We start from the raw sequence: 18,000 nt of genomic DNA, 5'->3' as shown, positions 1-18,000 counted from the left end.
CCTTGTTCAAATCATTTACTTGTAACTTCTGTATATGGTAAAAGTTTATCCCAAACAAAATGTGAAAAACATATATTTACAAGTACTGTAAGCATAATCTTAAATGTGGCAACATCTACAAGAAAGAATTAAACTTCAGCCGTCAGAAAAAAACCCATTCACGTCTACACTATTATTGACACTATAACATTACATTGTATTATTCAAGTATCAAAACTTGTTTTAAGCACTACACTTTTTATTATTAATGTACCAAAACTACTTCCAAAGTTTGCAGGATTTTAACATAATTATTTGAAATATACGATGAACTCATAATCATAACGTATCTCTATATGGATGGTACGGAAACTTTTTATTATAATAATAATAATGATAAGTGGATAGAAAGGTAAAACTGTAATTGCTCTACATTATTTATACATTTACAGGCAGACCTTTTTTTTAATTTTATATTAGACCTGAAATTTAAATGCTTAATCAACTGAGTAAGCTTACAAGTAATTAATGTGATACTAATTTTGCACACACACACACACACGCGAACGTTGTAGCTTTTGCGTATGGAGAACAAAAAAACACACTTTCAAGCAAGTAGCATGTGTTCTCCACTTATAGGCAATCGTTTGGCAATCGCTCCATTTATAACCATGACAACAAGGTTTTTGACATGCTTGTATTTCTGGACAGAAAGATACTTTTTGCAAAAGCGAGTTACAGTGAGTTGTACGTCTGGCCAATGGTTAACTATTATATAATATATTTCATGACACAAAATAAAGAGCAATCTTGAATATACAAATATCTGGTTTAACTTACAAAAATATATAAACGATATTGATAACTCGATCGTTAAGGCTGTGAATACTGAGTATTGAACAAATAAAACCTGTTAGTAGGCGATAGTAGAAATCATAAAAATGTATTGCTTAAAAAATATTTTAAAAAACCGATAGAAGTCCTTGAGATTAGCAAAGAGAGCAGCATTGAGTTCTTCCGGTTGTTTTCTTACAGCCAACCATTGATGTAGGTCTATTCCCCAAAGCTGCAGACATTATCTACATAAGTTACATCCCATCAAAAAGTGTTAAACTTCTCACCCTGAAGACTTGTGAGTTCAAAAAAAGACTTGGACCTTGTCCATTGTGTAACGAATGAGTGTCAAAAAACAGTCTACTCTCACTTAGTTCCAACAGAAAAACAGTTACAAAAGCAACAATGAAAAACCACAGAACAAAAGAGTTAATCACAAGATTGTACACCTAACATACTAACCTTCATATAATTCTCGTCTTGCCCTCCCCTTAAGGGCTTTGTACATTCACATTTAAGCTTAGATAATCATGCTTTAAGATATAATCGTCTGTTAGCCGATTATACAAAGGAAGTTTCTATATTTTTGTCACCCATAATACATTGTACTTTCATCATTTAGTTTACGCGTTTTGTCATCAACTATTTTCCAATGAAATGTGAGCGATTTATAACTAAATTGCAAAGTATCGCTTGCAGGAATATTAAAAATAATTACCTCGTCCCTAACTTGCAATAAAATTATCTGACATAACATTTTGGATGTGATTTGCTTTCACCGAACTATTAATTGTCGCTAAATGACAGATCATCTCACACAACTCGCAGGCTTGTGAAGACTCTTCAACACGGGCAGTTGGTCACAAGCTGAACTGAACAGTGAACATGTCTCTCAGCAGTTAGGTACGACTTGTCCGTCAAACCTTGCAAACAGTGATCGTTGTCCCTGAATTGTCCATCTGCACTTTAGCTTTGCGCTTTCTCGTGTAGGTGACAGTACCTGTGCTCCCTGCTGAGTTTGGCAAAGAGTGAAATTTATTTTAATACATTTAATACCGACTACATAGTGCACAAACACGTCAGGATACTTCCAAACACATCTACAAACAAATAAAAGAGTGTCTTTGGTCTCTCTCTCTCACACATGCACACATACTTCCCCCAAATCACCACATACTTACATAAAGAACACAAAGTGAGACAACTGTATCTCTTGTCTAGAATTTTGGAAAAAGAATAAGTAATAATGTGTTTGCACTGATTGTCGATGTTACAGTGTAGTAGATGTGTTTTCAAGTTCCTTCGATTGAAAACAAAATATATTCGGATGAGTGGCGAGATACAAACCTCTGAAAGGCCCGCCGGTGATGCTCGCCCTCTGACCAGAACGTATACGAAATGGCCGAGTCCTCCGCTCCCGGTCACCGCTACTGTCACTGATGTGGTCATCGTGGCTGGCTGGATGTTGTAACATGGCAGGAGTAGCTTCCACAGGGCCAGAGGTGTTTTGCAACAATAAAGCAGGTCTGGTTGCTCTAGTGTGGTAACTACTGCTTGGCTGATCGCGTGGTGCCATGAGACCAATGTCAAGTGTAGAACTGGCTATGCTCTACAGATATACAGACAAACGATACCATTCCAGTATAAAAATTTTATATAAGTGTATATAATTATATAGATTCATCTAGAGGAGCCTGAATATTTCAGTGGAGATAATAATAATGATGATGGATTTGTATAGCGTATGCTCACACTCTCAAGGAGTATGTGCAACCAGTAAAAAACACAAAGTTAATGTTAACATCATATCTATATTTAACAGCTTGATATGATAGAAAGTTTCCTCTTTCCTCTAATGAGTGTCTCATTAAGTATATATATATCTTTATGTATCCATCTCTTACATGTAATTGGCTTATTTCCAATCGTAATTCTGACATTACAAAAGATAGGTTCTGACATAATTTCTTCATTTTTTCACACACTATGAATGCTATTAACAAATTCCGGCGTCAATCAAGAGTTCTCTCTAAATTTACATTTCAAAACACTTTTTGAAACAATTGAAAGTACACATATAGATGAAAGAGTTCCTTAAGCGTTTAAAGTGAAGGAATTGTAACGGACTTATATAAATAAAATGCATATTTATCTTAAAATATTTCCTTCATTTCTTGTCTGCTGCTATCATTCTGCATTATTTTGTACACCAGGCCTGTTATAGCGGCACACCAAAAAGTAAAAAAAAAAAAAAATTTCCAATTTACCAGGGGCTTTGACATCTGGTCTCCCAACATTTGTAGTTCTTCTTCTATCCCCATGATCACCTCTTTACACCTCACTGCAGTGGGCACCGGACTTTCAACCAGGTGTTCATTCAGGTTCACGGTAAGGTCAAGGCTGTTGACCCTGTGTGTCAGAGCCTTGCTTGCGGCTATCAGCACAGGACCTACTGCCACCTGTCTGGCACGAGTCGCTAAATGTGTGTGAGACTTCAGTATCCCCAGACGACTTTCTAAAATGGTTTTATTGTCCCTTAGTGAGGATTTGACTCTGGAATGTTCACCACAAGTCCTGTCCTTTAGTTTGTTACGACAAACCTCCATCACGTTTGTCAGGTGGTCAAATATTGTGTCCAGCTGGGCCATGTCTTCTTCTTCATCGACATTTACTTTCTGGAGATTGGAGTCCACATGATCGATAGCTTGCTCCAGTTTATGCTCTGCTTCGGAAATGGCATTGATTACATCATTTAGGTAACGGGCAGCTGATTTCACCTGGTCTTGAAGATTTTTTAACTCTGTGCATTCTGTGTGCTGTAGTATATTACAAGACGGGCAGAGAGCGAGGTTATGTTGGACGCAATAGAGAAATTGCTGGTCACCATGGTCAGCACACAGTGCGGGGCAGCTGTAAGCCAGACGTTCAGGTGTCACAGTGCTGAGACTCTCCACATCGTGACTGCGGCTGATGGACATCTTCTTGTGTATCTCCGCACACGATGAACACATCATATCCTGGCACTGCATGCAGATGGAAACAGCCTTCACCCCATCACACGCACAACAAATGCGTGGCTTTGACAACACCACGGAGCACTCCACCAGCGCCTTCATTACATAGTCTGTAGGTAAGGCATTGGCAACAACAGCTGAGTTTTGATGTAAATTCTCCTGAGGCTCTGTGATAGGATATCTACATGTCGGGCAACCCGCTGGTGGGTTTGAGTCCATCCACTGAATAACGCACCCTTGGCACAGAAGATGACCACAAGGTAAAATCTTTGGTTTTGTGAAGTAATCCATGCACACTGGACATTCTGTTTCCTTTGGCTGAGAACATGGTGTGGCCATTTTGGAATGCAGATCTTATAAAGAAAATGTTTAACAATTTGTAGTTATATGGTTAAATGATGACAGCAAAGAATAATCAATAAAAAAATGATATAATAAATAAAAACATTTTCATGCAATATAAGAGAGAATTTAGGTGACAGAAAATAAAGACATAAATAACTAAAGTTGTTACAGAATTAATCTAGTCATTGAGAAACTGGTCTTCATGACTGTAGAATTTTAAAATTTTAATTAGGTTTATAACAAGTATTCAAACGTGTCTGAATTTTGGTAAAGTTGAGTTAGATTACATAGAGCAACACCAGGCACAAAGTAGCATTCTAAAATAATCTCCTCAGTACTTACACATACTCTAAAGTTCATAGACGCAACACACACAGGCAAACACAATATATATATATAAGATAAAATTGTAACAAATAATATTTAAAATGTGATTAGTAATAATCTACTTGAGGGAACTGTATTACTCCTTTTCAAAAATTACGATTTCAGCCTGGCTCCGTAAAATAGAAAAAATTTAGTAATAGTTAAGAAACTAAATTTGTCTAGCTTTTTTTTTTTTTTTACAAATACTACAAGAGTTATTCTGCTTTGTTTTAAATGTTTACAAAGTCAAACTGCTTAATGGACTAAAATTCTTCTTAAGTAGTTGTCAATGAAAGCAGGGAAGCAAGAAAATTGTCAGACTTTTGCCGCTTCCTATGAGAACCCGCTTAAAAATGCCAGACTAAAACAAATTATACTATAGGACAATAAAGCATACAGCAAAAGATCTTCTCTCATTTCTTTGTAACTTTATCTTTTAGAACCCTTTTTGGAAAATGAGGAAGTCTAGAAACAACATACCCGAATACTTTGTGTCTTCGTTCTTGTATATTTTCTGGCAGACATAATTTTTTAACTTTGGTAAGGTACTGCAATACTGTACTCATATAGAACCACAAAAAGCAACTGGATCACAATATTTTTTCCTTTTACTGCGGTTACTCGATGTCGATCCCCAGCTTCTACAAAGGGAAGTAAGCACGAAAATTCGAAGCATTCTTTTGCAGAGTAGCGACCCTTTATATTCGCGAACTTCCTACAATACTGTACTCATATAGAACCACAAAAGCAATTGGATCACAATATTTTTTCCTTTTACCGCGGTTACTCGATCTCGATCCCCAGCTATTAGTAAGGGAAGTAAGCACGAAAAATTCGAAGCATTCTTTTGCAGAGTAGCGACCCTTTATATTCGCGAACTTCCTAGGATTGTGTGTCACGAATGTTGTTGTTTGCGATCATTTTTAGCACCAGTAAATAATAAAAAACTGAAGTCTTTCAACACAAAAACAGATTAGGTAAATCATAATATTCTTTAACTACAAATGCTACACTATACCAAGTCACGTGTTTGTAGCAATACTCACGCACTCGGATAATTGGACAGGTGGGCGAACGCTTTGAGAAATTAATTAAAAAAAAACAAAATACGAATAGACAACTCTCGTTCTTGTCGGAAGGTTTCAAGTTATCAGCCTTTCAGTGAAGACAGGGTGAAGGCTTCAGAGATATGTCCAGTACGAATACTTAGTCGAAGACGACTGAGGAGTTTAAACCAAGCGAGGGAATTCAAAAGTCACGTGACCGTGCTGTGGGTATTTCCGATTAAGGGTTATCTCTAGTTTCGTTTTTCGATGTACATCGCATTCACTACCCGAATGTTGTGTGTTCAGTAAAAAAAATGAGAGTGAAATTTATAAAATTTAAATTATTAAATTATTAAAAGAAAGATTTTTTCGCGTTCTTACATTCACTTATATTACAACACATTGTCAAAACGTAGAATTTGTGCTTTATTTCTTTACTCTCGGTTTATAGATAGAGCTTATAGAAAGTTACTATCCTCACGATTGATAATTCCGGCTAGAACAAGATTATATTTGAGAGACAGTGCAGAAAATATAACTGCTTTTAAACCTACACCTTATAAAGCTCCTGAGATTATAGCGATGTAGTTGGGCAATCATAGAAACCAAAGCATGTACAGTCGAATTTCTGTAAGTCGAAACTTCAGGGGACTGATGAAAAAAAAAGAGTAACTAAAGGTTCGAGCGCAGGAATTTCAACGAAAAAAAAACAAACAACATTTTTCCCTTGTGAATTTATCTGCATGTGCTCACGCATCATTGTACAGGCCATACAAACTTATCAACTTTACAATCAGTCAGCCATGTTTGGTCAGCAGTAGTTCAGGAAAGTGTCTTAGCACTCTTGCAAGAGTTCTCTCCCAGCCTGCCTAGCACTGCCATCATTATATACTGTATTATTATGACTCACTTCATATACATTTCAGCTGCTATGAAAAAGATCTTATATTTCTTAAAATGTAAACTCCAGAATCCTATAAAAGGTTTTATTTCTAAAAATTCAATCAAGCGCCATCTGGAAGGAAATCGAAGATATCATAAGTAATTTTAAAAGATGATATTTAATATGCTGGCTGTATATTGAACTATCGCTATAAAGACACCGGGTATCATCAAAGATAAAAATAATACTCGTGATGCTCGTACAGTGCGGAATGATATCACGTGGTCAGACTCTCCATGCTTTACACCAGGGATGATGAACCTATGGCACGAGAAACGATTTTGTGCGGCACGCGACGACGCTGATGGATTTTTAAAAATTTCAATTATCATAAGTAATAGCCTTCAATTTTTTTCAGAAAACTGTAAATAATATTTAAAAAGTGATGTTGGATCATATTCCACATAATTTTTTCATATTACTTTTATTAACTTGGGTATCATATGACATAGCATCATAGCGCATAATAAAATTTTGAACAAGACAAATCTCGTTTTTGAAAGAGTTCTCCTTAGCTCACGCCATTTTGCAGATTCTGAAAACGCCTAGGTTTAGAAATTCATGAAACTACTTGCAAAGAATCTCAGAAAAGGTTGTTTTTAGAGATAATTAACACAACTGCTGAGCAATTTTCATTGCGTTTTGAACAGTTTCGCAAATTCGAGGACACCTTCAAATTTATAAAATATCCAGATACAGTAGATGGAAGTTCATGAATCATCTTTTCAAAGAATCTATTTGCAGTTCACAGGCTCGGCTTTGCCATCAGATATTTCGGCAGTTGCTTTGAACGCCATCAGTGAGTGGAAGACAGAAATGATTTGGTTTTTTAAATATAATTTTAGAACGAAAAAACGAGATACACCTCAAAGCAAAGTTGTAAACTAGGAATTTTATGTACAATTATTTCCAAAGAAAGTGGGTGAAAATTTAGCTCTTTTCAGTCAGTGTACATTCTCATTGTCACCTTCCCGCCACAATATTCTCGCTTCTGCATCACACACTAACGCAATTTTTTTCACACCTGAGCATAAAATACAACAACATCAAGCCAACACAAACTTTGAGGAATTGAGCTTGGATGTGATCATGCAAAGTACAGACAGCCAACAAACATGTAAGTTGATATTTCAGTCATGCTGGTCCTCGTACATACATGCTGCCTGTCAACTGTTCTTACACTCATACAGATGATGACTGGGCTTGACCTTAGGTTCTCAATAACCCTGATTTGTGTCCTCATTATCCTCCCGTACCACTTCTCAAGCGGTGTGGGTGGCCATAAGGAAGATAAAGGGAAGATTTCAGGCTGAGTCAATAGGCCATCTGCGGGTTGGAGACTCTATTCTCACAGAGGTACAGGATGTCGCAAATTCCTTTGCATCCACCTTTGCTCATAATTCCTCCTCTTCACACTACTCTTCAGATTTTCAACGCTTAAAATCTGTCCAAGAATCTTTGGGTTGTGACTTTTCTTCAGACAACTCAGAAAAGTACAACCTACCTTTCTTTCTTCCTGAACTACAACAGGCCCTTCAAAAGTGCAAGGATTCTGCACCGGGTCCTGACAATATTTCCTATCAGCTACTAACACATCTCCCACAGACTTCTCTCCTTCTCCTTCTAGATATCTTCAACTTTATTTGGGTATCCGGCTGTTTCCCCCCCCCCCCTCGTGGAGAGAGGCAGTCGTTATACCCATTCCAAAACCTGGTAAGGATACCTCTGATCCAAATTCTTACCGCCCTATCGCTCTCACTAGTTGTCTATGTAAAACTCTAGAACGCATGGTAAATGCTCGCCTTACCTGGTACCTCGAATCTCAGAGTCTCCTCTCCAACCTGCAATGTGGCTTCAGAAAACGCCGCAGCACCCTGGACCATTTGGTCCGTTTTGAAACCTTTGTCAGGGACGCTTTTGTCGGCAAAGAACATGTTCTAGGGGTGTTCTTTGATTTAGAGAGGGCATACGTCACTACCTGGAAGCGGGGTATTCTGTTAGACCTCCATGCTTCCGGGGTGGTATGCCACTCTTCATCGAGAATTTTCTTTCACACCGCCATTTCCAAGTCAGAGTAGGGTCTATACTGTCTGATCCTCAGGAACAGGAAATGGGCGTCCCTCAGGGCAGCATTCTTTCTCCAACTATTTTCAACATCAAAATCGACTCAATCTTGAAATCAGTCTGTCCAGGTTTAGAGGCCTCTTTGTATGTAGATGACTTCGCTATCTGCATACGAGGCCGTTCCCTTCCATGCCTCGAACGCCGGCCTCAGCTGTGCGTAAATGCAGTACAAAAGTGGGTGACAGAAAACGGCTTCAATTTTTCTCCTACGAAGTCAGTATGCATCCACTTTTGCAAACTGAGAGGTATGTTTCCAAATCCTTCTATCACTGTCAAAGGCACGATACTCAAGGTGGTCCAAGAGGTTAAATTTCTTGGGGTCATCTTTGACCGTAAACTGTCCTTTCTACCTCATATCAAATCTCTACGCCTATCTTGTCAGAAAGCCTTGGACATTCTTAGAGTAGTTGGCCATGTCAGCTGGGGAGCGGATCGCACGGTTCTGCTGCGTCTCTACCGTGCCCTGATCCGCTCAAAGCTAGACTACGGATCCATTATCTATGGCTCTGCTCGAGAGTCCTACCTTAATATTCTCGATCCAATTCATCATCAAGGGCTCCGCATCTGTCTGGGTGCCTTTTGCACCACTCCTGTACAAAGTTTGTACGCAGAAGCTGGTGAGCCTCCACTTTCTCTCCGTCGTTTGAAATTCATGCTATCCTATGTCTGTCGCTTAAAATCCCATCCTGGGAATCCTGCGTATCGTGCTGTCTTCAGACCTCAGCGTGCTGCCCTGCATGCCATTCGTACCAAGGAGCAAAAGCCTCTTTCACTCCGAGTAGCACCTCATCTTCAAGCTGCCGGAGTAGATATCAATCAGGTAGAGCCTTTACCTCCACAAACAACTCCTCCTTGGATTCTTCCTGTTCCTGAGATTCGCTTTGATCTTACAACTTTCAAAAAAGGGAACACTAGTGACCCCATCTATCTTCAACACTTTCGTAAACTTATTTCTGATTATCCTAAATTCTGTTCAATCTTTACAGATGGCTCCAAAATCCCAAGTGGTGGCCCAGTCGCTGCGGCAGCAGTTCCATCCTGCCAACCACAACGGCAGCAGAACTTTATGCTATCATGCTTGCCTTGCAGCATGCTCACCGCTCATCGGAGCACAACTTTCTGATAATCTCAGACTCTCTTTCTGCTCTCCAAGCTCTTATTTCAAATGAATCTGACCACCCCCTTGTGGTCAAGATTCATAAAATTAATGCAGCACTTATCGAACGAAATAAGAACATTGTCTTTATCTGGGCTCCTGGCCATTCTGGCATTCCAGGCAATGTTCGAGCAGACCAGGCTGCTAAGGCTGCATGTCAGTCCCCTGGTAAAATACAGTTCCTTATTTCATCTGACTGTAAAACTTTACTTACAACCTACATACTGACTTTATGGCAAAACCTCTGGAACACCCTCTGTCAGAATAAATTATTCGCCACTCTTCCCTGTCTTTCTGACCGCCCACCTTTGTGCCATACCACAAGGCGGGAGGAGGTAGTCCTAACAAGACTAAAGACAGGACACACATATGCCACGCAAGGATATCTCTTGCGAGGGGAACAACCACCAGGTTGCCCCTGGTGTGGGGGACATCTTAACGTTGTACAGCTTCTCATAAACTGTCCAAAACTTCAGACCATTCGTCAACAATTTTATACAGTAAATTCATTATATGTTTTATTTAGGTCCATCCCATCGGCAGCTATTTGTGGTGTTTTAATAAGGATACGACTTTTACAACAAATTTAAGTCTGATATATCTCATTTAATTTCTGGTTTGTTGGCGGCCTTTTTGGGCTCCACCACCCATTTTACACCACATTTGTTTCTTTAACATCTAGTTAACTTATTATCGTGGTCTGATTTTAAGTTAAATAACTGGAGAAAATTTACCCTGAAACTTTTAAACATAAAAACTTTTTTATTGCCATGATATAGCCTTAGTTGCTGGCATGGCATAAAACACCAAAAAACAAACAAACAAATGAACTTGGGTTGAACCCATACATGAGGCATGAACTGGGTATTACTAATTGAATGCTGTGTAAAACTTGAAATAAATTCCACAAATTGACAACAGCATCTGTGACAGCAGGACCTTCAGGACAAAGACTGCGTATAAACTATAAGGCTGCCTCATCTAGGTGTGTGTGTGGGTGTGTTGCGGGAGGGTGTGGAGGTATAAAAATGGGAGGGGGGAATTGGTGTTTTACACCGTGTCAGCAACTGAGGCTATATTACGGCAAGGCGGCCAGGCTTGTAAACAGAAGCCACGTGCAGAGAAAGAACAGCGTGCCCGAGACGAGAAATGAACTCTGGGCAGCCAACTTTCACTGTATTGGTGGCAGGCGCTAACCGTTGCGCCACTGGATCGCTGTGTAGAAATGGGAGTCGATCTTGTCTGACAGCTTCTGATGAAAATAAAACACAATAAAGAATGGGAAAAAATAAAAGCTAATTATCGTGTGTCCATCGTTACTGCAGCTACTCTCGGACTGTTACGCCTACCTGCTGTCAGAGAAGGTTGGGGGCGGCCCCTCCATTCCATCCTTCAAACATGTGAGGTGGTCGGGACATCAGCGTGGGGTCGGGTGTCTGGGGTACCAGTACCATCCACAAGTACCATCCACCGTTGGACCTGAAGAATTGAAAGGATTTGTTGGAAAGTGAGAGCAGAGGGCAGGCCTACGAGATTGGAGGTGGGGTGTAGCTGTACTGTAACATGAATAGGTGGGAATAGGAGGGTGGACTGGGGTCCTCTCTGCTCGCGTATATAAGAGACGAAATTTCTACCCAACGCACACGAGAGGGAACAACGGCACCGAGAAGCAGTAATTGTTACAGCCAGTACTCACACTGATAACCCCGTCTATCATCAGGCTCAATCGTCTGGAGGACACTCGTTATTATCTCTAGTGGTAATATAGAGTAAAAGGGGCGACTGTTGTCAGAAAACGAAACAATTACCAAGTGCACTAGCTCGTTGAAAGGGCCACGTGGTGGTGTTGATGTCAACAGACCTTCCTACAACTAGTCCAAGGTCTAAGATATTGTATGATCTCTAAAGAACTCCTACAGTCCTGACAAGTGTCCAAGACCAATATGAGTCCTACTAACCCCACTTTAAAAGCGAGCTGCAGTCCTAGGTCAGTGTCGTGCGGCGCTAGTCGTGCTGCACTTGTCGCACTGCTGCTGCTGCTGGCGTTGCCGTCGATGCTGGGGACTGATGACGAGTTTCGCTGCTACAACGGGGGCATGGTATATTTAATCAGAACTGACACCCCTAGTGTTTATAAAATTCGATGTAGATGTGTGTCAGGCTTCGGCGGGAGATATTGTGAAATACGTTTCACGAGTCCGGTACGGCGTGATGCTAAGCGCAACTTATTCGAGTTGGCACGACAGGGAGAAAACCAACCATTACTGGGACGGACAACGCGGATGATGAGTCTGAAGAGAGGCCGGTAGATGTGTGGAGGGGTCGTGAGAGAAAACACCTCAGTCCGAATTGATGATAGCACAAGGTAAGTATTAGACCTCAACAAATCTTGATTGTAAGCACTTTGTGAATATTTATCATATAATTACAACAAAATATGAACAGCTTTTAAACATTTATTTAGTAATGGCTTCTCTTGAAATACCCTACAAGGACATGAAGGTTTTAAGAATGAGTTGTGAGATTACTGTAAAATGATGACAGAAGAACTAAATGTCAGAAACAATTTCCAATTTATTGAAATAACCGATGCATAGAGTTACTTTCTCATGTGTTTGTGTGCAGACAGCAAAATACGAATATCCTGGAGGAGTTCTCATGTTTTTGCCAACGACACCGAGCAGGCGGCAACGGCTTTGTTGACAGCAACTGTCGACAGTGAATAATATAGGCAACGGTGTCTGTGATGAAGACATGATGAACTGAAAATGTCAATATAAGAGTTATCCATCTTGACTAATATTGTGTTGGACTGATTTTATCCTTGAATGAGTTGGACATGTTGAATGTTGGAGGGTGTGTACTGTTGGTTTGGAACTAATTGTCTGCTTTGTCACGTGACTTTTCACGGTATGTCGTGACGTTGACTGACTTGACCTGTCGTCTGGTGATGCTCATTTCACACATTCCTCTTCTGTCTGTCCTGTTCCTTTACTGAACCTACTCAGATCCGCAAAAGTTTTTGCAGGTCAACTATGAGGTTTAGTCTTAGAGAATGATGTTAGTGAGGTATAATGTATGACAGCTCATCTATGACAGTCTGTTGACATTAAAACCACCACGCGGCCCTCTGAACTTGGTAGTGCACTTGGTATTCGTTTCGTCCTCTGACCACAGTTAACGCCCCTTTCCTCTATATTACCACTAGAAATAATAATGAGTGTCCTCAAAACGATCGAGCCGGACGATGGTGTAAGACGTGTGAGTACTGGCTGTAACAAATATTGTTTCTCGTAGCCGTTGTTCTCTCTCGTGTGCGTTGCGTAGAAAGTACTTCTCTTATACACACGAGGATAGAAGACAACCAGTCCACACTCCTATTCCCACCCATTCATGTTACACTAAAGCTCCACCCCACCTCCAATCTCGTAGGTCTGCCCTCTGATGGTACGTGTACCCACCCCAGACACCCGACACCACGCTGACGTCCCGACCACCTCACGTGTTTAAGGGATGAAAAGGAAGGGCCGCCCCCTACTTTCTCCTACAGCAGGTAGGCTTAGTACTTCAGCATCTGAAACGAAATCGAAGATATAAGTAATATTAAAAGTGGTGGGTGTATATTGAGCTATTGCAGTAAAGACACCCGATATCATCAAAGATAAAAATAAAACTCGTGATGCTCGTATAGCGCGGAATGCAAACACGTAATCTGGCTCTCCATCCTTTACACTAACAGGCCATGAATATGGAATAAATTGATAAGGGAGTGAGTAAAATAATAACACAAACACACAATCTCTTTGTTTCACTCTCTCTCTCCCACTCACACAGTGTCAGATATCGGCAGCAGACATTCTGACACAACCTTTACCATGTCCTGTCTGACAAGCCCGATGACTGGCCGGTCCGGGATGAGGACTGAAGCGATGATCTGTTGTGGATCGGGGCGACAATGATACAAAAACAAGGATAGTCCTTAACATGGTGTTGTGCCATGGGGTCACATGAATAAAGAAGACAAAATAAGTCAACAGAAATTCTTGTCCAAATTACTGTCTGCAATAAAATATTCCAGAGTGAAACTAGCTTTGTGTAGAAAGTCTCTCTTCACATAAATACAGAAACTTCAACTATTTGATTCTTCTTAAGCCATTGATATCTTTTGCTCTCTTGCAATTAAATTTCGTGAAAGAAGTACACGAATCAGCTTATAAAAGACTCTATTTTCAATTCACAGGCTCGCCTTTGTCATTAGATATCTCGGCAGTTGCCTTGAGTACTATCAGTGAGTGGAAGACAGAAATAGTCTGGATTTCTTTATTATTGTTATAGGAAAGAAATCAAAATGTAACTCCCTATTTATATATAGATAGATATATCCAGGCACAAAGTAGCATTCTAAAATAATCTCAGTACTTACACATACCCTAAAGTTCATAGACGCAACACACACAGGCAAACACAATATATATATAAGATAAAGTTGTAACAAATAATATTTAAAATGTAATTAGTAGTAATCTACTTGAGGGAACTGTATTAATCCTTTTCAAAAATTACGATTTCATCCTGGCTCCGTAAAATGAAAAAAATTTAGTAATAGTTAAGAAACTAAATTTGTCTAGCTTTTTTTTTTTTTTTACAAATACTACAAGAGTTATTCTGCTTTGTTTTAAATGTTTACAAAGTCAAACTGCTTAATGGACTAAAATTCTTCTTAAGTAGTTGTCAATGAAAGCAGGGAAGCAAGAAAATTGTCAGACTTTTGCCACTTCCTATGAGAACCCGCTTAAAAATGCCAGACTAAAACAAATTATACTATAGGACAATAAAGCATACAGCAAAAGAGCTTCTCTCATTTCTTTGTAACTTTATCTTTTAGAACCCTTTTTGGAAAATGAGGAAGAGTTTAGGAACAACATACCCGAATACTTTGTGTCTTCGTTCTTGTATATTTTCTGGCAGACATAATTTTTTAACTTTGGTAAGGTACTGCAATATTGTACTCATATAGAACCACAAAAGCAATTGGATCACAATATTTTTTCCTTTTACCGCGGTTACTCGATGTCGATCCCCAGCTACTAGTAAGGGAAGTAAGCACGAAAATTCGAAGCATTCTTTTGCAGAGTAGCGACCCTTTACATTCGCGAACTTCCTAGGATCGTGTGTCACGAATGTTGTTGTTTGCGATCATTTTTAGCACCAGTAAATAATGAAAAAACTGAAGTCTTTCAACACAAACACAGATTAGCTAAATCATAATATTCTTTAACTACAAATGCTACACTATACCAAGTCACGTGTTTGTAGCAATACTCACGCACTCGGATAATTGGACAGGTGGGCGAACGCCTTGAGATGTTAAATAAAAACAAAATACGAATAGACAACTCACGTTCTTGTCGGAAGGTTTCAAGTTATCAGCCTTTCAGTGAAGACAGGGTGAAGGGTTCAGAGATATGTCCAGTACGAATACTTAGTCGAAGACCACTGAGGAGTTTAAACCAAGCGAGGGAATTCAAAAGTCACGTGACCGTGCTGTGGGTATTTCCGATTAAGGGTTATCTCTAGTTTCGTTTTTCGATGTACATCGCATTCACTACCGGAATGTTGCGTGTTCAGTAAAAAAAAAAAAAAAAAATGAGAGTGAAATTTATAAAATTTAAATTATTAAAATATTAAAAGAAAGATTTTGTCGCGTTCTTACATTCACTTATATTACAACACATTGTCAAAACGTAGAGTTTGTGCTTTATTTCTTTACTTTTGGTTTATAGATAGGGTTTATAGAAAGTTACTATCCTCACGATTGATAATTCCGGCTAGAACCAGGCCTGACGAGAGGGTGGGACAGGGGGTCTTTTGTACCCGGGCCCGCGGCTGTCAAGGGGGCCCGGCCTTGGTCAGTGGATTTTTTTTCTTCTTCTCCTTTTCTTTTTCTTTTAAAGAAAGGTCTAAGGACAGAACACCCAAGCATTACACATGCAGAAGTTGAGTTTCAAGTCTGTAGAATACAATTTCGGGGTACCGGGGCCTGTCGTGAGAAGTGTAGTCAGCGGGTATCATATTCTCGCTGGACAAGCCAAGAGGTGACGGCCGCTGGACACTGAAGATTTTATCGTGTCAACCGCCCTGAAGAACGTTTGTGCCATGAGATTGCTGGCTACAGGTGCAACTACGGGAAGGGTGAGGTGGAGGAGGGGGCGGGCCCTGCAAGCAAATCGGACTTAACAGTGGAGATCAGGCAGGTATGTTACTGATGTGTGTACTGGCCACTCTGTGAACCGACATGGTGGGGGCCCGCCCCTGGCGCTGCAGCCTGTAAGCGAGAGACATCAAGGCTGCTTTTTTTCGTAGTTACTAAGCAACACTGAGACTTTTTTAACCGTATCTCCATCACCAAACAAACAACTACATTAGTCTACACAGTAGATCCTTGATACAATAAGACTATATTATCCTGTAATACTATCGCAGCCAGCAAAATAAAACACATTATTGCAAAACATTTTAAAAACTGCTGTCCCGCAAATATTAGGCTTACAAATTGATCACGGTGGTGTCGCGGGAAGTTTGGAGCTGGAGGAGGATGATAAAGAGGAAGCTAGCATGAGAAAGGTAATTTAAGTGTAGAGACAGTGTTCGCACGGTGGGTGGATGGCCGGGATAAAGGTAGGGAGGAGAGTTATGTCACCAGAAAGGGGAGGACTCGGACTACTGTAACTAAAGGTGTGGGACGATCGCACGACCTCCGGCGATGTACCAGCATTGTAAAAACACATCGGCCTCCGACCTTCTTTTGCTCTTTGCCGACAAAGCCCCCGGTAAAAAGGAGATACTATCTACCCACCATCCGTCCCCCAAAGCCAGCTCGGAATCTTTCTTATTGTGCGCTAGTTGTCTTCAAGGAAGCTGTCATATATGATGCTGTATACAGTCAAATCTCGCTACTATGCCACCTACCGGGACCGAGCAAAAGTGGCATAGTAGCGAGGGTTCAAGTTACTTGTCAGTCCTATGCTCTCAAGAATCGTCGGCTGGCGCTAGCTGTCTCCTCTCATTCTCCCCCTCGCCTCTTCATCCTCCACCCCTCCCAACCACATCCGCGCACCTGCATCCTGTCGCTAGTCGACTCCCTCCAGCTCTCCCTCTGTCACGTGACTGTCACCCGGCCAGCGACCACCCCCCATCGCCACCCTCCACTCTCCCTGTGTGCGTGCTATGTTCCATCCCACCTAACTGCCATGTCCCACACTACCATACGGTATAGTAATCGAGCACTGCGCGGAATTTAACAACTTGTACCTTTTAACAGTCACACAAAAGTGGCATACAGTCAAATCTCACTACTATGCCACCTACCGGGACCGAGCAAAAGTGGCATAGTAGCGAGGGTTCGTAAAAACGGCTTTATTTGTTGAAGTTACCCGTCAGTCCAAAGCAGGGGTGGGCAATTAATTTTCCCAAGGGGCCGCATGAGAAATTGGGATGGTTTTAGGGCCGGACTAATATAGTTAACTCAGTTTTACCTAATACTGTATGTATAGTATATATACTGGCGGGCGGGCCGGTCAGAGACAGGAGGCCTTTGCCCAGGTCTGGTCCAAAGTTCTCAAGAATTGTCGGCTTCGCTCGCTCTCTCCTCTCATTCTCCCCCTCACCTCTTCATCCTCCACCTCTCCCAACCACATCCGCGCACCTGCATCTTGTCGCTAGTCGACCCCTTTACACCTTCCCTCTGTCACGTGGCTGTCACCCAGCCAGCGACCACCCGACCCCCCCATCGCCAGCCTCCACCCTCCCTGTGTGCGTGCTATGTTCCATCCCCACTAACTGCGATGTCGCACACTACCATACAGTATAATAATCGAGTTTATTGGCAAATAGCATTTGACAAGGCAGGAACATCAGTGTCAATGAGAGTGACTAGCGTCTCAAATTGACTGACAATAATGAAGTTTGTGAGAAAAACTCAAAGTTTTTAGTCAGCAGGTAAAATGACAATATTAGTACTGTATAACTTTGTTCTATGAACTATTACGATTCAGCTAAAATATGCTAAACATTTCTATTTTTCTGTCATTTTTACAAAACCTTCTAATCTCCTTAAATATTAAAAGTATGAACACTTACTAGCTAACTAGTCTTTAAAACAGTTGCTTTGTCTTCTAAAACTGAGAACGTATT

The 18,000-nt window shown here is 40.6% G+C and overlaps 1 protein-coding gene and 1 long non-coding RNA gene across 5 annotated transcripts; one reads left to right on the top strand and one right to left on the bottom strand.

Moving 5' to 3' along the window:
* Positions 1–662: 662 nt before the first annotated feature.
* On the bottom strand, positions 663–15,605 carry LOC112575542 (E3 ubiquitin-protein ligase Midline-1-like). 4 transcript variants are annotated; one of them, XM_025257482.1, is made up of 6 exons: positions 13,682–15,605; positions 13,226–13,381; positions 11,157–11,286; positions 3,081–4,180; positions 2,161–2,422; positions 663–1,825 (listed from the first exon to the last, which is right to left on the bottom strand). In XM_025257482.1, the coding sequence occupies exons 3-6, from the start codon at positions 11,194–11,196 to the stop codon at positions 1,731–1,733; spliced, it is 1,497 nt and encodes a 498-aa protein (XP_025113267.1). In that variant the 5' UTR covers positions 11,197–11,286; positions 13,226–13,381; positions 13,682–15,605; the 3' UTR covers positions 663–1,730. The 4 variants fall into 4 exon arrangements, with proteins under 4 accessions (XP_025113267.1, XP_025113269.1, XP_025113270.1 ...); XM_025257484.1 differs by having other exon boundaries at positions 15,209–15,605; XM_025257485.1 differs by having other exon boundaries at positions 663–1,822; positions 13,226–15,605.
* LOC112575546 lies at positions 11,339–12,604 on the top strand. The gene is made up of 2 exons (XR_003101665.1): positions 11,339–12,172; positions 12,433–12,604. It is a non-coding gene; the product is annotated as an uncharacterized LOC112575546 (long non-coding RNA).
* Positions 15,606–18,000: the final 2,395 nt, after the last annotated feature.

This window comes from Pomacea canaliculata, linkage group LG11 (assembly GCF_003073045.1).
Source record: "Pomacea canaliculata isolate SZHN2017 linkage group LG11, ASM307304v1, whole genome shotgun sequence".
Classification (NCBI taxonomy): domain Eukaryota; kingdom Metazoa; phylum Mollusca; class Gastropoda; order Architaenioglossa; family Ampullariidae; genus Pomacea; species Pomacea canaliculata.
This window is presented reverse-complemented; position numbering and strand designations above follow the sequence as displayed.